Source organism: Corvus kubaryi, unplaced genomic scaffold, assembly GCF_017639235.1.
Source record: "Corvus kubaryi isolate FWS band 111438036 unplaced genomic scaffold, C.kubaryi_AGA036_p1.0 37232, whole genome shotgun sequence".
NCBI classification, from domain to species: domain Eukaryota; kingdom Metazoa; phylum Chordata; class Aves; order Passeriformes; family Corvidae; genus Corvus; species Corvus kubaryi.
The window spans coordinates 836,099-861,204 of record NW_024581066.1 but is presented as its reverse complement, the minus strand read 5'-3'; the positions used below and the strand labels follow the sequence as shown (position 1 = coordinate 861,204).

Here is a 25,106-nt window from a genome sequence, read left to right as displayed (position 1 = left end):
ATGGCTTGGATTTGACTTGCTGGTACAGGGACATGAATAGAGACCAGTGAAATTTGGTCTTTCAGTATCGTGCTTCCATTATTACTGATTGTAAGTAGCAGTATCTCGTGGACAGAAAAAGAAATATGGTACATTAGGGAAGAGGAGGGGCTCAGTAAAAGCACAATGACACAGAATTTTGGTATTTTTAATTTGTTGCACGGGTGGCAATTCTTAGCAACATTTTCAATTGCTTGAAGTGTCTTTCTGTGTTATGCTGTTCAAAGTGTGGCCATGGACAAATCATTGCTGGTGTACATTTTTACAGGCTGAAGATTCAAGTGCGATGCACATGGTTTTGCATTCAGACATTCCAAAAAAAGTGTACCTACCTGAGCAACATGCTAGAGGAGGCACGAAGTAAACAATGCAATCTAGAGAAATTATTTGCAGCCCTTTTCATGTCCTTGAATCCCCATTTTTAATCCTGGGAACTTCAAATGAAACATTGCTAGAATGAACTGAATTTGAACTGACTTGCCTAATTCCATCCTTTTCTACTGATTTGTCTAGAGGGCTGTTTGCATGGTCTAAATTGACGCATCTGGATTTTTTAACCCTGCTTTTCAACAAAAACAGAGGGGCTTTACCATTTACAGAAGAACATGTCCCTTTTAAATATAACATATTCCTATACAGAAGTCATGGGATTGGAGTTTAAAGGCAGTGTGGCTAATGGAGAGAGTGGGAATGCATTTGTCAGTGTGCCCAAATCCTGGAGGTGGAACCTACAAGCAGTATTGGCTGAAAGTTAGAGCTAAGCCTAAAAATGGTTTTCAAGATAGTCTAAACTCATAACTGAAAGTGTGGTGAGAAGTCTGTGTGTTGGGTGTGTTAGCACGTGTGTAAGATGGAACAATTAGAAAGGATCCCTTCAGCCTTGAAAATGCAGCAGCTGGTGAGGTGAACCACAGCAGTGTTTGGTGGTAACTGCAACAAAGAACACAGAGACCAAACAGGAGTGTAAGGTGATAGCATATAATTACCCTGAAACTATGTAACACACCATTATTAGCTGGAATGTTTTCCCTCTTTGTTTGTTTGCTTTGTTTTTCTTGAAAACCTGGGAATTGTTCTGTGAATTTAGGCTAAGAACTAGCCAGCTTTTAAAGATCTAGGGTTGAATAATATGATATCTTTTGAATAAATTGCCTTTGGTCTGCTTTCCTTGTTCTTCCTACCTGTTTTTCTGGTTTTTCTCTTTTCAGGTTTGTAACCAGGTTTATTGAGCTGGATGGCCTGAGCTGTTTGCTGAACTTCTTGAAGAGCATGGACTATGAGACCTCAGAGAGCCGCATCCACACATCCGTTATAGGGTGTATCAAGGCACTGATGAACAACTCCCAAGGACGGGCTCATGTCCTGGCCCATCCAGAAAGTATCAACATCATATCCCAGAGCTTACGGACTGAGAACATTAAGACCAAGATTGCCGTGCTGGAGATCCTAGGGGCTGTCTGCTTGGTACCAGATGGTCACAAAAAAGTCTTGCAGGCCATGCTTCACTACCAAGTCTATGCTGCAGAAAGGACAAGATTCCAGGTAAAAGGAGGATACTTTAACAGAAATACCCAGAATGAGGAATCTCTGCCATGAGTGATTTTTACAGTGCATATATTGCAAACTTGCTAAGTAGTAAAAAGGCAATATTTATCATTTTGTTTTAGGAAGGGAAATTCCTCAAATAGATTATCACTAGATATATTTATTTATTTATTTGTTTGTTTGTTTGTTTATTTATATTTCAAGACCTATTGCTTATCATTAATGCCAACTTAAAATCCTGTCTATTTTGCCTGAAAATGGAGCTTTGCTGGGCTAAATGAAAGATGATAATCTGCTCATACCTTAACTCGATGGCATTTCTGAGGTGGTAATGATTTTTTCTGTCCTAGAAGCTGAAGCCACAGAATTCCAGGAGCCTCTGTCCTGATTTTAAATCCTTAATTTAGTAATAAAACAATTGCGGGTTAAATAATGGAGACAATGAATTAAATGATGTATGTAAATGATGAGGCACTTCACTTGCCACTTAGCAATCAACTTGTGAATCATCATCACTTAGCAACTGTTGGCTCAAATAACTCCCATTCAGACAATAGAAGGGAAATTCATTCTCAGAGACCTTGAAGTAGGTCAGTGACAGGCTTTTATTGTGGATACTACTGGCTGCTTCTATAGCGTTCCTCTTCCCAGTGAACTGAGCACCTTTACAAAAACATATTACAGAATCTGTTGCTGTGTGTGAGGCTGTGGCTCCTTAACTTTGGGATAACCTCACCCATTTACTATTCTTTCATAGGTGAAATGATTAGAGTGGTGGTAAACCAACAGGCACTAGATCCCAATGGCTAACAGTCATTATCTCCTACCTCCTTCTCAGCTAATGGATTTTAGGCTGCAATTACTGTTAAAGTGAATGGGGAAACAGTCTGTGCTGATGGCCACTAGCTGCCAGTGCTTGTGTTAGAACCAAGTGCACTGTGGGATTCACTGATGTGACTCAGACCTGGGACAGGGATGCAGGAGATCTTGGTTTGGTATTAACCTATATTTGGCATTGGGAGGTCTGTGCCTCTATGTGCACTGCCCCATTTGCACTGCTTGTCTATTCAGACGTGATGCGTGTCTTCGATAACGCAGGTGTGACACGTATGGTGTATGGCTCCGGAAGTGAGGGCCTTTCAGCCTCAGTTGGAAGCTCTTGAGCCTATTTCAATAGAGATAATCATAATTACAGTAAAACTTGGTAGGTGAAGAGATTACAGCTGTAGTTGTAAGAATATGTTGCCATTCTTTAGTACAGGAGTAGGATAGGAATGAGCAGTGCAGATGCAGGAAGTAAGCCATGTACATGAGCTATGATGTGGAGGTTAATGGGTACTGCCTGTGGAGGAGAAGGAAAAAAATTAAAGTCAGCTTGTTCTCTAGTAATTAGCTGAAATAAAGAATCCTTCCTGAATTAATATGGCATTCTTTTATACCTGGGAGACAGGTGGGGATAACTTGAGCTGCTTAGCAAAAAGTAGTGGTGACTCACAAGCCTGACTACACTTGTCCTGTGTTAACTTGCCATTACTGGACCAATTGACTCTGCTTAATAAGCTCATGAGGGAGATAGATGCTGAGCTTACCCTAGTTGGATGTTCTCTCTCTCTCTCTCTGTTTCTGTGTTGATTTAAAAGTTACTGAATAACTGAGGTAAGTCATTGCAGGGTAAAATGTCGTAGCTTTTGATGAATCTGGTGGAATGATTTGTGGGTGCTTACCAGTCTCTTACATTCATGAAAAGTACTTTGCATAAATGCTGCTCTTGTCAAAATACTTTTCCATTGGGTTAAAAAAATGAAAGATAAATGGATAGTCTCTCTCTTTTATTTCTTAAGTAAAAAAAAAAGCCTCACCCAATCCCCAAAATGATTTAGCAGAAGGAATGTGTTCCTGTTTGCAATTACTATTACTTGTGTTTAGAGACTGAAATTGGATTTTTCTACTACACTCAGCAATAGCTTGAGTTTAATTTTGAGGAGGTAAGGGTTCATCCAAAGACATGCCTCATGCATCCCCAGTTATTCTTCTAACAGAGAGACTGGGGATTTTTTTAAGTCCTGAAGAAAGAAATGTGGTCGTGGTCTTTCTTACCATTTAGAGGAAGTTTCTCTGATACTGTAGCACTTAAAATTAAGAGTGTTACATCTCTTTGCCTCTTGCCCCCCTGCACCTCTGCCTCAGAATGGTCTTGCAGCTTACTGTCAAGAAAAGCATCAGCTGTAACTTGAATATGGGAAGCCATTTTGAAAGAAGGATGAGCTGGCAATGGTTTTTCTATACCTTTCCTGTAAGCATCGAGGATGTGGTGTACAAGGAAAGCCTTTTTTTATCCTTTTTTAATCCTAGTCCTAGTTTGCAAGTATCTGAAGATATCCTTTAGGGGTGAAACTGAACCCTTTGGGGTGAAACTGAATGCTTTGGGGGCTGTGTTTCCTGCAGCTCGAGCAGCTAGCGGCATCATTCAGTGTATTGAAGCGTCCAAAGATGTGGAGCTTGCAGCAAACTTTACACTTTGCAGCTTGACTTTGACCAGCCAGACCAAAACACTGTTATGTTAAAAACTATCCACCACAAGTGGGGAATCTGGCAGAACCAAGAAACAAGAATTCTTTCTGTGAAAGTAATAAAACTGTGAACTAAGCTGTAGGAACAGAAGAAACTATGCAGAGTAGAAATTTATTCCTTTGCCTCTATGGTCCATCATTGCAGACTGATTGTAGCTGGTGGGGGAAGGACAGCTGGGAACTGTAAAAGCACTGCTCAGTCTTTCTCTATATCTAGCTCTGCAAGACAGTGGCTAAAGTAGAGATATAATACAAAAAAAAAAAAACATAAAGAGGAAAATAATCTCAAATTTTGGAAATCAACTCAATTCTTGTGAAGTAAAAGTGCAGGGCTTTCTGGAAATTGTACTGAGCTCACTTTTATTGGAATGTCCAACAAAAAACTTACAGGTGATGCTGACCTCAGACAATATCAGTGCCAGTGTTGCTTTTACATAAGTTGCCTTCTAGACAACAGTGGTTGAAAATATTTGCCATCCCATTCAGCCATCTTGCTGTCAGTTTATTCCTCCTCATCTGTGAAAGCTGGCACTTTGTATACTATCTGTTTGAATTTATTTTCAGCTCTTGCAGGTAGCAGTAAACCTAAGTGTCCCACTCTCCCCCATGTCATTTGTAGTGACCAGCACTATGTCCATTGGGGAATCAGGAGGTAAATGTAATAAATATTAATCCAGATCTATGTTTCCTCAAAACCATTTTTTTTCCCTTTTGAAGAGGAATATCATTGTGATGAATAATAATTTGGGGTACATGGTTCTCTTTCTACTCCTTTTTGTAAGAAGAAGGAGAATGATTTACTTACAGCTATCTAAAATTTGAACACCTGAATAACTTGGTGATGACAACTTTAGATTGGAACACTGATTATATCCAGTTTGCACAAATGTGGTGGACTGTAAAGATCATGTATTTAGCACAGCAACATAAAACATGGCATATTTTGTTGAATGTAAGAAGTTATTACTGGTCAGTGTTCTAAACACAACTCCTGCTACCTGGTACAGTTGCCAAAATTTGTCAGAGGACTCAGCAACTAATGAATTAGTGGAGAAGGAAAGCTGTGAATTAAGAGACAGTTCTTACTAAACTTGCATTTACCCTGTCCTGCAATAGCTCCTATTACTTGAATAGAAAACTTACAGTTTTTTACTTGTGTATCTGAAGTCAAAATTCAAATTGCAGTGAGATTCCTGAGCATTATAAATGCTTTTAGTCCCAATTAACTAAATTGCACCAAGTAATACCAGCTGAAGACCATTAATCAAACTCTGCTGAAATATTTCAAAAAGGATGTCTTTGCTTCTTGATGTGTTCTTTCTTTTTTTATTTTTTTTTTGCTGAAGTTAATGGAAAATATATATAGAACTTATATGAATATGAAGAACTATTTCCTTAACAAAAAATTTCATGTTTTACCCTGAATTGAAACTGATGTAAAATATTATTTGTTTCTAAATTGCCAGCATTTTGTCTACTGACTGCAACCGTCAGTCCCTAACTTCAGTTGGGATTCACTTTAAAGCCCTGGGGACATTCCCCAGAACTTACTCTTTTTTGTTAAGGCTCCAGTATTCACCCAATTGCCTTTTTGTACTGCAGCTTCACCCTGTCTTTGATATTCAGTGTGTTTATAGGTCTACCAAAATCATCTTTGTCTCAGTATTTCCAAGAAGATTCTATACTTTATGTTTATGTCTCAATTTATATAGTCATTATTCCTATTTTCTGACATTTTCCACATCATCTTGCCTGAGCTTATCCCTTTGCTTGCTTTAATTGTCAACCCTTTTATTATTCCCTTCTGCCTGGAATGATTCTCACTTTAATGTCCAACAGGGCAGTGTGTAGTTCATCTTAAGATATTCCTTGAAAATTATCCTCTTCAGAGTAATACTCCTTCTTTACTCAAATACCACAATAGCATAAGGCCATGCCTTCAATCTCCTCCCTGAGGCAATCTGGAAAACTCTGTCTTCATCCAATTGTTTGAAATATGCTACTTTGCCTACAAATCCTACTCTGTCCCTTAAAGAAGAGAGATGAAAGAAAACACTTGAAATCCAAGCAATAAATCCTCAGAGCAAAAATGTAGAATTAGGAAGATGAGGCCTTGTTGTCCTTGCTGGGATATTTTTCCATGTGATGTATTCAGAATCAGTACTAGTGTAATTCTGTCACTGGCTCACTGTGTGATCATAAAAATGTTCCTTTATCTTGTTGGGTTTTTTTTCTTGTGAAGATGGAGTTTTATAAAATGCTATGAAAACTGAGAAAGAAGAGTCTCTGATTTTAAGGTTTTTCATGTCTGAATTATCCATTTTATGACTGGTTTCCCTTGTGAAAGGGGCACAATCTATCTCTTCCCTAAGCTGTTGCCTGTCTGATTATTGTTATGCTTGCTGCTTCCCCTCCTTTTTTCTGCGTCATGACATTGAAGCACATTATACTTTTTAACATGCCATGTTTTGAGACAGACTAGTATTGCAAATTCATAATGGTCTCTTGGCCCAAAAAGTTTATCAGGATGTTCCAGTGCTCTTCCAGCATAGCTTGCTATTTAAAACACTCATCTAGCTGTGGATCCCTGTGGGGAGAAAGAATTTCTCTTTTAGTCTTGAGAGAACCTAGGTTAGATACTGAAAGGAACTGATTTCACTTGCCAATGGAAATATTAACTGGGCTGCTCTGGGCAGAAAACTCTTGTTTTCCTCCTTAATGCTGCTAGAAATTTTGAAGTTTGAGGTGAATGAATAAAGAAAGTTTGATATTGTCAGTTAAAAAGGTGGAGGTCAGGAGCATTCCTTCCAGAGCCCCCTTGCCTGGTTTGTGTTAAACACTGTCAGTACAGACCATAGTTTGTAAGGAGAAATCTGATCAATTTGGAGTTGTAGTAGAGGATCTAACAAGGAACAAGTTAAAAGGCTGTATTCCCCCTTGATTTCCTTCTTCCCTTGAGGGCTCAGCCAAAGCCTTTTGAGGTTTGCTGCAGATTGAATGAAACCCTACTGGTTGTCAGTGAGGAGGAATAATGGGATTAAGTGAGGAAAGTTTTGCTTAAATAGTAGGAAAAACCTTTGTAACCATAAGATCAGTTGGGCCACAGAACTGGCTGCCAAGAGGTGTGGTGAAACCTTTTTTCACAGGAAATGTTCAAGTGAAGATTTGAACCTCAGCCATTTGCAAAGAGTTGGAGATATTGGAGTTTGGCCACAGTATGTGGGTATAGACTCTGACGTTTAGGAATTACAAGAACTTACAGTGTTTCCTTGTCAAGCTGAACAATTACATGAAGATGTGCTGCTCTTCAATTAGATTAGTGCAACAAAGGGGTTTGGGTTTTTTTGCCCTGAATTTGGTTTGCCTCCCATTGCATTCTGCTCGTAGTTCAGTGTTCTAAAATGGGGGATAGAAAACTTCCGTTTTTTTTCTCACAGACATAAGTCTGTGAGAAAATATGACAGGAATGAAGCCTCTGAAGAAAAGCAGCAAAATCATCCTTGGTTTTGATGCTTCTGTAGTGATGGCTAATTCAATTCTTCTAAGAAAGCACATGTGCTTTGGATTTCAGTGTCAAAGCTGGTGGTAACAGAATAAAATTCCCTCATTTATTTCACTTCTGCTTGTTTGTCAAGTTGAGCAGTTAGTTTTGTTGGTGAATTTAAAGACTTCTCAAATAGTTTCTGGTTGTCACTGTTAGGATGCTGGATTGAGCTGACCACCAGCCTGGCTCAGTAGGGCATTTCATGTGCTTTTAGGTAAGACTGGTTCCCATTTCTAGCAAAATATTATTTGGTCATAGCACAGTTACTGGGATGTTGGATGAGATCAAAGCTCAAATGCCTGGAATAGGGAAATTTGAAAATTACAGTTGGGAAATGTAGAAGTAGCAAGAGAAAGGAGTTTATGAAATCAAGCTTGTTTGATAATGAACATACTATGCTCATATGTAAAAACAGCTGTCAGTAGCAGTGTATGATAGGTCAAAATATTTTTGCACAAAAACAAGCATGAAGCCAAGTGGTTATTCTTTCCCCTGAAGAATGCACAGGAGGATATTCCTCCTGTTTCTTGAGACGTAGTTCCCTGGCTTTCTACAGGAGACAAGATAGACCTGTGAAACTGATGACTAGCAGAGGAAGGATTTTGCTGTGAATGAACACTTTCAGTCCCCAGGGACAAAAGACTGACTAGAGGAAAATGAGCTTCCTTATTCAGCACCATAGCTTCAAAATGTTATTTAGATGGTCTGCTGAGCTGAACATTAAAAAGTTATTTTTGTCTTTGTTATCCCTCTATAAAAGGGATATAACATCTTATAACATCTTCCTGGGGAGACTAAACAGAATTCTCTCTTTTTTAGTGTGACAGCAAAACAAATATCTGAGTGTGAGGCATTTATTATTAACGCTGGAGTGAAACTCATACAGTTGAACTGGCAGATCTCAAGTGGAATTTGTTACTCTTTCAGTAAGAAAAATCATCCTTGGAATTATGAACTGATCAGAGAAGATCTTGAAGAGTAGATTAATGATGATCAGTACAAAGCTAAAAGTAGAGTTGCTTTCATGGCTAATCAGTTTCTGCATATAACTTCTTTGGTCAATATTCAAGTGGAATTAATCCTAAATAAGGCAAAACCTACCAACGTTATTTGTCTAGTCTTTTTCTCCTTTGTCTCCTGATGTTCACAAGATTATGGTAAAATACCAATATATATGCAGAAATTAGACCAAAAGCATGCCTGTGCTGAGCACCCCCTGAATGCTAAGTACCTCTGTTAGTTGGTTAACAGGGGGACATGCAGCCTCTGGGGAGAACTTCCAGCAGCCTTTCAATATATAAACAGAGCTTATAATAAAGATGGAGAAAGGCATTTTGCCAGGGCCTGTAGTGGCAGGACAAGGGCTAAAGGGTTTAAACTGTAATAGGCTAGACATAGGTTGGATAAATGGAAGAGGTTTTTTTATGATCAGGGTGGAGATGGTTGGGAACAGGTTGGCCAGAAAAGTTGTAGATGCTTCATCCATGGAAGTTTTCAAGGCCAGGCTGGATGGGGCTTTGAGAAACCTGGTTTGGTGGAAAGATGTCCCTGCCCATGGCAAGGGGGTCAGAACTAGATGATCTTTAAAGGTCATTTTTAACCCAAACCATTCTATGAGTCTTTAACATGGAAAATGGAGCTTAACTGCACTTCCAGTGGAGATGTGTAATTCAACTTTGAGCTTTGGAGCTGTATGCACAGGGGATATTCCTGTGATTTGAAAATCCATAAAAGGAGCTTACCAAGAGGTAATAATTGTCTGCTTCATATTAAATGGTGGTAAGTGAAGGAACAAGGAGAAGTCTTTCAAGGTTCAGGCATAGGCTTTATTACTCAAAAGACAGCTCTTTACAATTATCTCCCCCTGTATACAGAAGTGCAATCTATCCTGCAAGGAACTGGCTTATGTCCTCTAACGCTGTTTGCTGTTCTGTTTCAGTCATTGTTAAATGAGCTCGACCGGAGCATGGGGCGATACCGAGATGAAGTAAACCTCAAAACAGCCATCATGTCTTTTATCAACGCTGTTCTGAATGCAGGCGCTGGTGAGGTGAGCCACTGCCCTGGAAATTCCTTCGAAAATGTTACGTTTAAATTAGTTTACCTTGGAAATAGTTAGTAGATTAAGTCACAAATCTTGTGGAAGTGAGTGGATATAGTTAGTGGAAAATAATGCTTAGTTGTTCAGATCAGTCTTACAGTGTGTTCCATATTATTTCATTTCAAGCTTCTTCAATATAACATAGACTATTTACACTGAAGTGCTTACTTTGGGTTGTTTTTTGGTTGCTTGGTTGGTTTTTTGCTGTTTTGGTTATGGGGTTTTTTTTGTTTGTTTGTTTTAAGAACTGCAGAGCATTTACCTTTTTATTTCAGCCTCTTTGGAAAATATTTTGGTTTACCTTCAGAAATGTTTTGAAATATTAAGTTGTTTTGACTCAAAGCCAAACTCAAAACATTTTAATTTTAAAATATCAAAGGGAGACATTTCAGAAAAAAGCCCCGTTGTTTTACTTTTATTAACAAGGCTTCCTTTTGAGTCTGGAGAATAGTTTAAACTGATTTATTTCATAAAACGTGTTACTTTTGTGACATGGGCTTTTTTGTCTTTTTTGGTTAAACCACAACAGACAACAAGCTCATGAGAGCTGTCTGACAATGTATTTGTCTTTGTCTCTGGGAATCCTGTAACATCCCAGTGAATAGATGTCAGAAGGTCAGAGTATGTGATTTTATGTATATGGTTTTATGACAAATAAACAGAAAAACCAGGAGGAAGACTGCAATACTGTTCATCTGTAACCAGGAGGGGAACCTTTAATGGACTAGCAGGAAAAAAGCCAATAGCTTCTGTTCCTTATGGAACGACATGGACTGTGCTGTCCTTATGACTGCATATGTAAAATTCATAGTACATACCTGTACTTTTAGGTGAAATGGAGGCAAAGGCATTAATTTCTTTTTTACTTACTTTACTGGAATTAATCATCATGTGAATTTGGTGCCAGAATAGAGAATATTAAAAAGGGAAGAACTGAAGTTTTAAGTAATTTTTTTTAATGTGATTGACAGCTTTTGAAAACAAATAACTTGGTTTCCCCCCCTTTTTTAAGGACAATTTGGAGTTCCGATTGCACCTCCGATATGAGTTCCTAATGCTGGGAATTCAACCTGTCATTGACAAGCTCAGAGGACACGAGAATGCCACACTGGACAGGTAAGACTTATTTTTGGACAACAGCTACTGATGAACAGAAAGACTTCTTAGAAACTCTTCTTTATTTGAGACAGCTGTCTCTGTCTCCTCCTGAAACTGACTCCCTAAAAAAAAAAACTAAAAAAAATATTTGTCCTTAACATCAGCAGATGAGGTAGGAAATATACATACTAAGCTGGCAGAGGCTGTGGCAAAAGATTTCCTCCATTGCAATTCTAAAGCAATTCTAATTGCTTTCTCTTGAAGCAAATCTGGAACAAAAGCATGTCCTGGTTGGAGGGAGGGAAGCCTCCACTGAATTCATTGAGACTGAGTATGCATGGTCTAAGTGCAGGTTCTGAGTTTCCAAGTTGTATGTCTGCAGTTTGCTGCAGAGCTGGAACCAGAATGTTACTTTTGATCTGCAACATTATAAACAAGAATAAGAGAATCTGTCCTATAGGTAATCTGTATTCCTTTGGACAGCAACCAGGAGCGTTTAGGAGGGGCTTAGGGCACTTTTGGATTTTGCAAGTTAGTCAAGAGAATAACAGAGGTTTGCAAGGATCTCGGATGCCTGGATTACATAGACTCTTGTGTCAGATATATACAGTGCCACAGTCTTTCTCCACATCGTCTGCTGTGCTCCAGTCTCTGTGTAAACCAAGTCCAGATGTTCAAATGTGTCACTCACCAGGTCACCCAGATCCAAACATTGTCATGCTGCTGTGCTTATCAATAGGAATATCTAGAGACTGCTGTGAACTGGTCCACTGAATGCACCTCTGCTCCACTGTTAAGAAGAATCAACTTGTTAATGATCTAATAGATGGCTAGCAAGTATGGTGTGGACTTTTCTGAAATGTGTGATCACTGCAGGCATTGCATTAATCAAAAACATAATGTCCCTTTCCTATTTTATTGGGGTTTTTTGAATCTTACCTCAACACAGTGACTTGGCACAGTTACAGAGCGTGTACACCTCTGCCAGCCTTTTCCTTTGGCCTGTCACTGACCCCCTTGCCTTGCATACCTATGACAGCACTTCATGTAGGAAAGGCTTGCCAACTTCCATATGTTCTAGCTGAATTGAGGTATTGCTGCTTCTATAGTGACACACTTAGTTTCTAAGTCTGAATCATGCAATGAACATTGGCAGATGTTTTGTTTTTCTGTTTCCTCTTAGACATTTAGATTTCTTTGAGATGGTCAGAAATGAAGATGACCTGGAGCTTGCCAAGCGGTTTGACCTGGTAAGTTTTTCTTTGGAGTACCTGAACTCGACAAAGCTGAACTTGCATCCACTCGGGACGCTTGGTGCAAATTTCCTTTGTGCTCCCTAAAACTAACGTTTGACTTTGATGCTGGGAGTAGCCAATGCTCTTGTTTTCACTGTTTCTCATTTAGCAAGTAGGAGATATGTGGTGTGTGAACAATGAAAACAGTGATCACACAAAGGACTTCTGATGAGTGTCTTTGATAAAAACTTCTTTCTTTTGTTTGCCTGAATGTTCAGGAGTGAAGGAGGTTCTCAATCCTGCTCTCAGCTTCTCAGTCCTGATGATCTGGATGCCTTCTAGTTTCAGACATCCCCTTTAAAGGACTATGGGTGAAGTTTAGGCTATTTTCTGATACTCTTCCCAAGGTTACATGAAACTCTGATGAAGACTGTTGCCTTGGAGCCTGTGGAGAGGATCAGTATTTTAGAATATATGGATTTTAAAGATGAACATAAAACAAAGACAACCTCTGGCATCAATAAAAAGCTGTAGGGTCCCAAATGGTTTAGTCTCCTCTTTCTTTGTGAACACCTCTTGCTGCACACAGATACAGAACAACTGTCCCTTTCTTTCTTAGCTTCTACTGTTTGTGCCACCAGTTCCTAGGACCCAAATGTTTTGCTTGTTCCAGAACAGCTTCTTGGTGGCTTTGCATGCCTCCTGCCTTTCTAGCCCTTTACTTTGGGGATCTTTTCCATACTGGGTAGGGATGACAAGGTTGGTGTCAAGGACCCTTGTGTCTGTTCCTGGAACCTGCAGCTGGACATGGCAGGAGATTTTGCAGAGGTCCAATTGCTGAAAACTTGCCTGTCTTTGTATTGACTGGATCTTTCACAGTTCAACAGGCTTTCACTGTGGATGGTTTTTCCTCTTCTCTCACTTCAGATCCACATTGATACAAAAAGTGCCTCTCAGATGTTTGAGTTGATCAAGAAGAGATTGAAGCACACAGACGCCTATCCCTATTTGTTATCCATCCTCCAGCACTGCTTGCAGATGCCATGTGAGTACATTTACAGGTTGCCAGAGCAAGGGGCATTGGAGAACTGGGTGAAGCTTTGGTGTATGTACAAGTTCACAGATAGCAGGGCACACACTGCCCTTGTCTCCCATTCAGTACTTGGCTGTGGCTGATGAACTTGGTATCTTACATTGACTCCATCCAGCAAAATTTTTGTCGCAATACTTAGGGCAGCAGTTTGACCTCTCAGCACTTGCAAATAAAATTAAGTGGCTGAGACATTCCAGCTAGTCACTGACAAAGCTTTTAATGATTTTAAATTTGAAGTTTTAAAAAAGACTCCTTGTGCTGTAGATCAGGGAATTCCCAGAAATAGATAGCATTTTGAATATTAAAAAAAGACACTGAGGATTTTTTCTGGTGAAACAGCACAGTACTGGAAGCTGTTCTGCCACTGGGAAATTCCACAATAAGTCTTCAGGCTGCTATCTCATGGCAATGCATCAATGGAGAGCTACTAAACTCAAAGTGAAAAATAATATTGGCATTTGTTTCCAAAGGAAGTGATAAGAATCTTCTTGTTAACTGCAATAAAATAATCCAGTTGTGCATCCAGAATGTAACAGCAAGATCACTAAAGAACTGCCTGCCTTCATCCTGTTATGTGTGAGGTGCTGGTCTTCCATTACTTTCATCCATATTTGAGCAGTCAGATTGAGAAGGGAACATGAGGGAGATGTACTATGGTGTGCTTTTCAGAAAGTAATGTGATATGTTCTCAGGCTCTCATTAGATTCAAGTACTGCTGTGCACAAATTCAAACACTTTGTCTCAGTGGCCTCTTTGATATTACTCTTTGGAACAGCGCTTGAGCTTTACATATTGACTGGGATTTTTGGTGGCAGAAGGACTAAATCCTGTTAGGCCAGGACAGGATTGTACTGGAGCAGTTATAAAGAATCTAAAGATATAGGTCATGTAACTTAGAGAGATGAGGTGAACTTTATGTTGCTCTGGCTCCTCTGTTTTGATATCCATGGGATCAGTCCCTTTCTGTCAGCCCCTTTCAGTCCCCAGTCAATTTCTGTTCTGTATCTCCACACTTTCTGGTCATGTTGTACGAATTTTTCATGCCACTTGAGTTTTACTGACTTGCAGATAACCAAGCATGCAGATAGAACATCTCATTGTTTTTTCAGTGCCCTCAACATGAAGCCCCAGAAAGCACTGAGTATTAATTATCACAAAGGAATCCTTTTTATAGACATTTAAAGTGCAAGTTATAGCTAGCCTGTCAAAAGGGTTGCATAGCCTGAATGTGCAAATCAGGCAGAAAGTTGCCCGTGCCTGTTATGTGCTGTTCCAGTATGCCAAGTGTTTGTCAATAATCTGCTAACAACTGTTCAGAGTTAGTCTTTGTGTTCTGTAATTCATTGCATACAGGACTGAGAGGAAAGGTGGGAAGGAAAGAATGCCAGTTTGTTGGCAGGTCTGTGCACTTTAGTGTGGAAGTTCTCATGAGTTGGTCTTTTTTCCATACAGATAAGAGGAATGGAGGAAACTTCCAGCAGTGGCAGCTGTTGGACAGAATACTCCAACAAATTGTTCTTCAGGATGAACGAGGAGATGATCCAGATATAGCTCCATTGGAAAACTTCAATGTCAAAAATATCATTAAAATGTAAGCTGATTATTATTTATTATTTCTGTTATGCAGGTGTAAGGATATGATCAGTGTGCAGGTGCTTAGGAGATAAAATATCATATGTGAGGACTTTCTTATTTCAACTTACAGCTTCTCATTGTCTTGTTAAGCAGTTAAGTCTTCTAAGTAGTTTCCTTCTAATGACATCTTAGCTTGGCAGTATCTTCTAGCAAAGTCCTTGTCTTTGACTTCTAGTAAATGTTAATCTGGTTAGAAGAGCAGAAAAAATGCTCAGATTTTATAACAAGGCTTCCTCATGTGCCTTTTTATCATTCAGGATGCTCATGAAAGCTTTCCTTGATACTGAAAACAATAAAAATAATGTCATCATCTCTATGTAGATCCCATTCCTCACTAATGAACACATGGTTTAAAAAGATTGCAAATAGGGGAAAGCAGTCCCCACTTGACACACAAAACCTCTTACCTCTTCATAAAATGTCTGTTTGCTCTCACCCACAGACTTGGTTGAGGGCATTACCATTATTTTTTCCCATAGGATGCATCATTTGAGAAGTCTAGCTACATGAGCTGGCTCTCATCTCAACTTCCCTGTTCTCAGTCCTTTTTTAGCCAAACTTTTGGATTCTTCATTTCATCCAACTGCCTCTGCAGGTAAATTCATGGCCCATTACCCTTCCGAATTATGCACTGAAAAGAACATTTATAGAACATAAGTCCTATATGAAACCAAATTCTCCTGTACTAAAAGTTTTACAGTTCCTCTTGTTACAGGCATGAGCCAAAATCGAAACTGATTTCTTGTCATGGAAAAATACAGTGGTGTTGGATACCAGACTTCATTGTAGATTTCATGCCTGATCTTCCCTTTCTACTTTCATAGCTACTCCTCATTCTGCATATCTAATCAATCCCCAGCATGCCCTGCATATTTTCTGTCAGTAATAGGAAATAGCTGTGCCAGTATGAGATATGAGAATTGCCTTGTTACTGATATATTACCCAATAGAGAAGTGTTCTTCCTCCTTGTAAGAAAAAAAATAGAACCTCAGAAAGTAGGAAAAACAATGGTAATCTGGTTTTATATTAAGGATGGGGTAATTTTTAACCCATACCAGCTGGGATTGTATTGGTGATGTCTTCTCTCTTTCAAAATAAGTAGAGTTGGCACTTTGAGAGCATCACCTGAAGACAGGAATGTGTCAGGTCTTTCTTCCCCAGCCATTCCTTTATGCCTTTTATGACACTGAGTAACAAGGCATCATATTTGTATTAGCTGTAGGCTAGGGAGCAGAATCTGGATCGAGAAGGACCACTGGCATGATGCTGTATAAACTTGTACGCTCACCGGGTTTCCGTTTGCTGATCACTACACGTAATGGCCATTTGCCTTTCAACCTGGGTAGCTCAGAAAAAGTTTAAATTATCTCATTTCATCTTTCAGGCTGGTGAATGAAAATGAAGTCAAGCAGTGGAGGGATCAGGCAGAGAAGTTCCGGAAAGGTGAGTGCATCCTCTGTGCTTGGGTAGGCAGAAACGGAGGCAAGACTGATCCCAATTCATTCACAGAGCAGCAAGCAGCACAGCTGGGCACAACTTTTCCTTTTGCATACATTTTGTTCATGGTGAACAGTTTATGTGTTTCACAGGGTAGGGGTCCCCTCAGTCCTCACATGAAGTGATTTTACAATCTAACCGAAACTTGGGCATTGCTGTCTTGATCACTGAAGGTCATTGTCAGGACGGTCAGACTCTATTTTCTTTTTCTTGCTCTCGTTATACATCCCTGCTTGAGCTGACAGATTTGTCAGCTTTATTTCAGCATAACCTACATCTCCTCAGGGGCTGTTCATGAGCTTTTTGTCATCTGTCCCACTTGCATGTTCCCCCTAGACCATGCTGAGCTGATGAGCAGGCTAGAGAAGAAGGAGCGGGAATGTGAAACAAAGACCCAGGAGAAGGATGAAATGATGAAGACACTGAACAAAATGAAGGACAAGCTGCAGAAGGAATCCTTGGAGCTGCGCCAGACCCGAGACCAGATGAATGATCTGGTGGCTCAACTTAATGAGTTCTCGGTATGAGACTGGGAGTTTTCCCCATCCTTTTTTAAAGGCTGCTAACTAGTGAATGGTGAACAAAAGCTTATTTTGAATGAAGCACATCTGTGGTCATAATAGAGAATATTTAGAAGCTGCTCATCTTTTAGCTGAGACCAAAATCCCTGAGCTGGTGGTATAGAATGGTTAATGCATGGGCTGCTTCATTCCTTCTCCTCAGCTGCGTTCCTTGCAGGAGCTGCTGAGGCACACGCATCTTCTCCAGCCACAATTTTCACTGCTGAGTGGGGTAGCCCTGGTTGTTATTTCAGTGGAATAGAGAGAAACCTCCCTGATACAAAAGTATATTTAGGGAAGAAACATGATTCCTGTTATGCTGCAAGAGCATCTGAACTGCCTTGGAGTTCTGCAAAAGTGACATTTGCAGGTGCTCCCTCCTGTTTGGTGCTCCTTCTATCCCAGCAGTGTGCCTGAGCCACAACTCACCAGAACACAGCCCTGAGAAGTTAGACACTGCAGAGAGCAGATTCATTCCCTCCTCCCCTCTCCCAGTTTGCATTAGTGGGGCCTAATGACAGGTATTCAGTGTTTCAAACCCTTAGCTTTTAAACCCAGGAGTTCAAAAGTTCATAAGATTGAACTTTTCTCTTTTTTCATACATAAGGAGAAAATAATACATTTTGGCTTCTTTTACCAGCTTTCTGTTTTTCTGAGCCATTTATGGTTCTTTTTTTCAAGCTCTTCTCCACAACTCCAAGGGCTTGAAACTTTCTCTTAAATGAAAGCTGAGATTCCTCCCTTTATTGCATGGCTTTGAGTGCAGGAGGCTTTAAAGAAAACATCAAATATTTTGAAAGCCGTAATAAAATCACATCAGCTGGCAACATGGAGTTATTGTGCCTTTTAAAATGTTTGCTTTCTTTTTCTCTGTGTTTTTTATTTTCCAGCAAGGGGGCACCATTTCCTTCCCACCCCCACCACCCCCTCCTCCAGGTGGCCCATTAGCTTTGTCCACTTCTCACATGTCTGAGAATTTGCCACCGCTGCCACCTCCTCTGCCCTTCTCCAGCTGTCCCCCTCCTCCTGCTCCACCACCTCCTCCAGGAGGACCTCCTCCTCCGCCAGGAGCACCACCTTTCTTCAGCATGGGGGTGCCACCCCCTTCAACAACCACCTTCACCACTGGTGGCCCCAGTCTGAAGAAGAAATCTATCCCGCAGCCTTCACATCCACTGAAATCCTTCAACTGGGCTAAGCTGAGTGAGGTAAGAAGCTGCATTACTCAATTAATTTATTTTCTGACTATTCCCCAGTGTTGATTAATGCCATGAAATGCAAAGTGATAGTGGCTTTCTGTGGGCTCTGGTCAGTAGGAGTCATTAATTGTCATGAGGGAGTCTCCCCAGTTCTCCAGCAGTGCAGCACATCCCCTGTGATGAGCAAGGCGCTGGATAGATTGAGCTGCACAGATCTGGGCATGCAAATGACCTGGTTAAGCAAAGCTGTAGTGGGGCTGAATATGTACATCAGAGCTGGACATCTGCAGGACTGATGAGCTGCCATCACTTGTGCACCAGGGAAAAGGATGAGCAGAGCCAATGTGGGCAAAACATGGTGAGAACCATCTAGAAGATCAGCCACCTCTACTGTGGCAGGAGGCATCACCAAGGAAAGAAAGGTGTCCTGATTCTCCTCCCTGTTAGTTCATGGCCATGAGGGAAGCTGCCTCTCTCCTTGAACAGTTAGATCTCTGTCTATTGGTGATAAAACTCCAGGCTGGCAAAAAAACCCCAGAGGACTTGGATTCTTCCTGTTGCACTCATTTTCTTCTACCTTGGTTGTGTCTCCTTCCCCTTCACTTCTCTCTCTTTCCTCTCTCTCTTTTTTCCCTTCTTCTTTTCCCTCCCCTTCTCTTCAGGTCTTAATTTTTTTTAATGATTTAGAAAGAAAAAAAGTGTCTGTGTTGAGTTTGGATTGCTGCCTAGAAACCCAGGTTCTCTTTTAGACTGAAACTCACCCAGGGCCCAACTCCGGCATTTGGAATGAGTGTCCAGGGACCTCTGGAATGCCACAAGAATTCTCTCTCCCCCTCTCCCCTTTTCTTTAAAATAAAGTGAAGTGAAATATTTGCTGCACTGTCTGTGCTTGTCTGTCAAGGCCACGTGGGGGGTGTGGGAGAGAATGTAAGGACAAGGATTTATTTTCCTTTGCAGAACATGGGACTTAGTGCTCTGAAGAAAAGAAATAATAACTAATATATATATATATATGAATTTATATGAAAAAGAGAGAGTCACAGGTGTTTCTGTTTAGTGTACAGTAACTCTAGGCTTATCCTGCCCTCTGGATAAGAGTGACGGCAGCTGTGCTAATAAAATTGAAGACCTGGGTGGTGAGAAGGCTAAAAGACACTATTTTGAGGAAGGCAAAATAGTTGGGAAAAGGGGCATAAGAGGGTGGGGCCTTTGTTTTGGGGTGTCTGCCAGTGTTAATGTTTTGAACCTGGTATGGTCTCCGCAAAATGGCAGATACAGGTGTCTCACATTGTCACTTGGGTTGCCCTTTGCTGTGCAATTATTTAATTTCACTGACTGCTGGAGAAGCAGATATGTTTTGGTCATCTTCCTCAGTTATCCTAGATTTCCTGCTTCAGTATCTTTCTATTCACATGGATATGAATCGTCTGAGCACAAAGTCATGAGTAGATTGGATGGGCCTTGTCATGCCTTGTGTGACCTTTGCTGTACTTATGTGGTGTTCTCCTGAACTGAGCTGTCAGAATAGCCAGACTTGAATGAATGAGGACTCACAACAAGCACCATGTCTGGGAGCAGCACATCTCAATTTTTTGAGCCTGGGAAACTGAGGCTTGGAAGTGTGCATAGTATTTTTGTGGTTTGTGGTAGGGGTTAACTTCCAGTTCATGTGAATACAATTTTTCCCCACGAAAACAATTTTTCCCCACGAACAATACATGAAACACAGCAAGGTGAGAAAATGCAGTGTTGGCAACAGCTGTACATAAAGTTAGGGCCACAAGCAGGTCAGCTATTCAGCTTTTAGTTATCTCTGCATACTGTTTAGACCACCCTTCTCTAAGCAATTAGTACAGAGTGTCTCTCAGAAGGTTTTTCAAGTAAGTAGGAAGATGCTGCCAGGACTGAGGCAGCAGCCCACGTGAGAGCAAACTCCTCTCTGTCCATGCAGCCTGCCTTGAGGGAGTGAGGGAAAACCAACAGAGGCCAAGAGGAGTGTGGACAGGGCCGGCTGAGAGGGATTTGTCTGCAGTATACTTTCTCAGTAGTGGAATCAAGGCTGTTCTCCAGGGCAATTCATATGACACCTTGTTTTCCAATGCTGATTTTGTATTTGGAAGGAAAGAACTGGGCTGTTGGGTGTTAGGAGAAATATCAAATGTAGTCAAGCTCTTAGCAGTTGACAATAACAGATTGTCCACAGTTCCCATGGGCACCACAAAAAAAGGTTTGACTGGAAAGGATCAGTGCTTCTAACAAGGAAACTCCAACAGCCCACTAATTTCCATTGAGAATTAGGGACTTTGTGCTAGCTTTGATGTGAGCTAATGATCAGTGGCAAAGACATTTAGATGCATGGATGGGCTGAGTTCTGATGAAGCCCTTCCACACCACAGCTCCATTCATACAGCACTGTAGCATTGTGAATTCCATTCATACAGCACTACAGTAGTGCTGGTGCCAAGGATCTCTGTTTTTTAAGAAAAAGATATTGCTATATAACCACTGTAATATCCTGGAAAGATTCCTTTCTTTGTTTCTGGGCAGCAATGCTCTCTCACTCTGAGTTTTACATAACACCAAAGGTCAATCAGGGACTAAACATTTATGGTTAATCCAAGCAATGAAGTGGTTTCAAGAATACTGGAAGTATGGATTAATAATTACCAATTTAATAAATATAAACATATTTATTTGAAGTTCTCAGAGTAAATCAAGTCAGCCTTCGACTGCTCTGCTTGTTATCTCATGGCTAGAGAAGCAGCTTCCCATCAAGTGTCCTGGTAATGACTCTCATCAGTGATGTCAGGAAGGCTTTTTTTATCCAGCCCCAAATAGATCTGACTGAAATAGCTTCATAAGAAAGGTATTTGTATATAGGAATTTTTTTAAAAACCCAAACCACACACACATAAAAACAAACCAAAACCACCAAACCCAAAATAGCCAGTCGCGTAAACAGGAAATGTTCATTTTGACACTAATTTTAAAAAAAATGTTTCTATAATGTTATCAATGATTAGGATTTCTGAAACTTTCTTCCTAAAAGCAGCCTGAGGTTTATGGCATAAAATGATGAAGGACTGCTGCTAGAGATTCAAAGTCAATGGAAAGAGTTTTCCAAATTCTCATTGTGAAGCTGCTCATAACAGCTGTGGTGGTACCTAGGCCTACAATGAAATAAAACAGACATTTTGTTTAAAAAAATGGGCCAAAAATGCAGCTTCTGCCTGAAGTGGATTTTTCTCACACTGAAGAAAGCATCTAATATCAAGACAAAAGTTTGGAAAATGTGCTTTGTTTATATCACTTTTCAGATTCATAATGGAATTCTGAATTGAAATTTTAAGTTGCTTCTACTTTTCTGGTTAATACTCTACAAATATTAATCCACTAATAAGCAGGATTGCCTGCTCCAGTATTCACAGAAGACTTATTGTTTCCATGGTTTCTCTGGACCTTCAGGTCAAACAAAAGTACTGTAAGTTTTCACTCATGCTGTGCGGCTACTGAGGCATGATGGACTTTGATGCCTTCCAGAATACCATTATTTATCTATCGGGGTAAATAAAATCATCCTTTAGATGTAGCAGAGGACAGCTTGATACGATTTGTAGTGCCATGAAACACTCCTTTTCCAGTGTCTGTCAGCAAACTGGGATTCACTGTAAAGGTGGGATGATGCAACTGCTACAGCAACTGAATTGTTAAACGCAGCATCCCAAAAACTCATCTTGACAGGGCAAATGCGTTGTCAATACTTGTTCTCATAATAAGGTGTTTCTTGACCTGGTATCTGTCACCATTTTGTTAGAGGATGCTGGGAAGTTCACAGGATTTGCTTCTCAAAGTGGGCCAAGACTTCCCAAAGCAGAGGAACCACAGATCTTGGAAGAATTCATTGGAGAATGAATAAATGAATGACTAAGTAAATAAAAAAACAAAGATGGAGAGAAAAACACTACAGAAAAAATGACTGCTCTTTTCTTTTTATTTTCTTCTTTTTCTTTTTTTTCTTTCTCTTTTTAAAGACAGAGGAAAACAAAAGAAAAGGAATAAAGAATTTATTTTTAAATTGTTATTTAGGGACCATAAATATTTTTATGGTGCTGAGAGAATCATTTATCATAACAACCACATTATGCAAGTCTGTTTCTCTTAAAATGCTCTGTCTTCTCTGGCTGATGACAAGGAACTATCAGCCAGTTAATCCATAACTGTGTAAACTGTGTATCAAGAGTTCAGTCTAGGAAATTATCTGGCAGCAATATGAAAATTTTCAAGGACAGAGCTTATAGTAGAAATAGAAAGGACAGGCCCATTTCAAGCGTTACGTATAACAAAAATTGTTTATACCTCTGCTCGCCTTGATTTTTTCTTTGCCTGCATTAGCCCTAAAATTGGATTGCTTTGCTCAAAGTTCTGTTTGTGCACACCATTGCAATGGGTGCTGCTTTGGAATTTGTCTTTCTGCTACAAGTAGCATATAAACCATCCTGTACAGGACCAGATTCAACCTGGCTCTTAAAATGAATCTTAATTGAAGTCAGAATCATTTTCACTGGGTTGTTTTCCTGCGAAAGTAGGGGGAAAACTACTCTCTGCAGTCCCTTTCTGAGTCTCAGAACTTCCTGTTTTGGCACCTTTGCAGTTCATTCAGACGAGACTGTTCTGTAGGACATTTTTGCTGTTCTTGCCATTAGTGAGGAAACCTCACTCTTGTGAGATTTTTGCAGCTGGACAGGTAGATGGGCAAGACTCATGAGTAGCTGCCTCTTGAGTCACATCCAGCCTCTGCCAAACACAGCATACAGCTTTTTAGCATCCTCAGGGCTCTATCCCTGTGATGACTCTAAGGACTCCTGTCAAGAAATATTCTACCATTTCAGTGTTTGATTGGAGAGTCTGAAACAGTGAGGCACTCAGAGAACTGCTCTGCTGTTCAAATACATCCCTCAGGATTTATAATTCATGGTTTACAAAGCCAGCCTGGAAATTGAATGAGAATGATCACTCTGCCTGGATGCTTCTGGCTAAGATTGGCAGCAGAGTTCAGGGCTAGGATAAAATGAAAATTAATTTTGTCTCCTATTGCTTTGGCTGAGATGAGCCTCCCAGACTTGTTTGCCATGTTACAGTCACATGTTCTTCCTGCTATGGAAAGAAGAGCCACACTGATTGCAAGGGATGATACAATGATATTGGTGAGCCTGCTCAGGGGTGGGTGCTGCTCCCATCTAGGATATGCTCTCACTGTAAATAGCACAGCAGACACCCCTCCTTACCCTCAGGCACTCACAGGCTGCCTCTGGAGAAAGGGTGTTGGTTTTCTTGCACAGTGTCTGCCCTGCCAGGAATTTCCTACAGAACACTTCACACTTTTATTTCCCCCTCATTTTATCCTCGTCAGGTTTTTTCCTTGCTCCTTGAGCCTTGTGGCTTAGCACATTTCCCTCATTCCTTTTGATGACTCTGAATGGGAAGTAGAGCCTGTTCCTAATTAGTTCTGATAATGAAGTGTTAACACACTTTGCTGTGTAGGTACAAGTCAGATACTTCAGAGCTGGAACCTGTGTGAGGGTTTCATTGCTATTGCTTGTGGTTCCTGGCTTTTTCTGCATCAGTGTTCTGCTGGCTCTTCATCTCCTGGGATTTCCGTAGGTCTTTTTTAACAACTCCTTTTGTCCATTTCTTTTTTCTTTTAATTAGGATTTTCATTATTTTTGCAGTTACTAAAGTTCAATAAATATACACTTCATAAACTGAATTAACTGAAGAATAGTGGTGTCAGGTGTGAAGGGCACCCAAATCTTGTCCCACAAAACATGCACCTTAAGTATCAGTAGGAAGGAGAAGGTAGTTCAATCTTTGTGTCCTCTTCCAGGAAGGATATCTGTCCTGAGAATGTCAGCAAGAGACCCAAGACCTTCACTTAGTTTAGGATGACTGCTGATTAGTTAATTCATGTGCCAAAGGAGCCTATTTGTTGTGGGGTTGGTGGACAGCAAGTAGGAGGAGAAGTCTGTGCCTGTCTCCCTCCATGCTAATCATCTGCCAAACAGCTAGGATTCCCTGCATTCAGGATAATGTATCATCACAAGGGTTGTGAACATTTGCACTTACTGTGAACGATGCTGTTTCAGGGACCTGGGTATAGTTTGTGTCTATCTGACTTGACAAAACCCTCATGTAGACAAGAGAGTTCATGTAATAGGAAACAATCAGACTTCAAAGACTCATAGGCTTAAAAGTAAAATAAAATAAAATTTTAAACTGCTTTCACAGACAGACAGAATGAAAACCACACACCCTTTAGGCTTTATAAAAGAACCTGGCAAAATTTGCAAAAGGGAAGATGTGTCTGGGGTTTGTCATGCATCAGTGCTTTTCCTAAGCTTTTGCCTCCTGATGGTAACACTCCTTTCAGCATGACCACAATGGTTGTGTTAGACAGATGGCCACTCTTGAAAGGAAATATGCTGTGGGATCACGGATAATGCTTGAGATGTGGTCTGCTAGTCTTGGAATGTGCCTTTTCATTAGAGGCTAGCTGTCATGAAAAATACAAAATAGTATGTTTAAAAACAAAACCAAAAAAACCCCACTATTTTTTCTCCTTTGACTCTTGAAACAAAGTGTGTCCTCTAAAATGACAGCAGTAGTGCATAGGAATGTGACCAGTGAGGAGAACAGAATGATCTATCCAAATGGGATTGGATGTTCTTAGCTAAAACTTTTGCTATCTTGTTAAAGTATGTCCTTTTGTTTTAGGAGAGGATCCATGGCACAATCTGGAATGAGATTGATGATTTAAAGGCATTCAAGGTGCTGGATCTAGAAGATTTTGAAAAGATGTTCTCCGCGTATCAGAGGCACCAGGTAGGAGTGAACTCTTCCATAGCTTTTCTGTCTCAAATTTCTGGAGGAGAAAAGAACACGTGACACCTGCAGGGTGGCAAGGCTGCATCATTTGATGCTCTGCCACTGTT

At 40.3% G+C, this 25,106-nt stretch overlaps 1 protein-coding gene across 5 annotated transcripts in view; it reads left to right on the top strand.

Moving 5' to 3' along the window:
* DAAM2 (dishevelled associated activator of morphogenesis 2) overlaps nt 1-25,106 on the top strand; it is a 204,090-nt gene that overhangs the window by 136,901 nt on the left and 42,083 nt on the right. For all 5 annotated transcript variants that reach the window (XM_042022915.1, XM_042022918.1, XM_042022914.1 and 2 more), the window contains 10 exons: nt 1,248-1,581; nt 9,638-9,748; nt 10,812-10,915; nt 12,081-12,147; nt 13,060-13,177; nt 14,678-14,816; nt 16,246-16,304; nt 16,695-16,879; nt 17,809-18,126; nt 24,889-24,996. In XM_042022915.1, the coding sequence (XP_041878849.1) occupies nt 1,248-1,581; nt 9,638-9,748; nt 10,812-10,915; nt 12,081-12,147; nt 13,060-13,177; nt 14,678-14,816; nt 16,246-16,304; nt 16,695-16,879; nt 17,809-18,126; nt 24,889-24,996 (1,543 nt within the window). The remainder of the gene's footprint in view (nt 1-1,247; nt 1,582-9,637; nt 9,749-10,811; nt 10,916-12,080; nt 12,148-13,059; nt 13,178-14,677; nt 14,817-16,245; nt 16,305-16,694; nt 16,880-17,808; nt 18,127-24,888; nt 24,997-25,106) is intronic.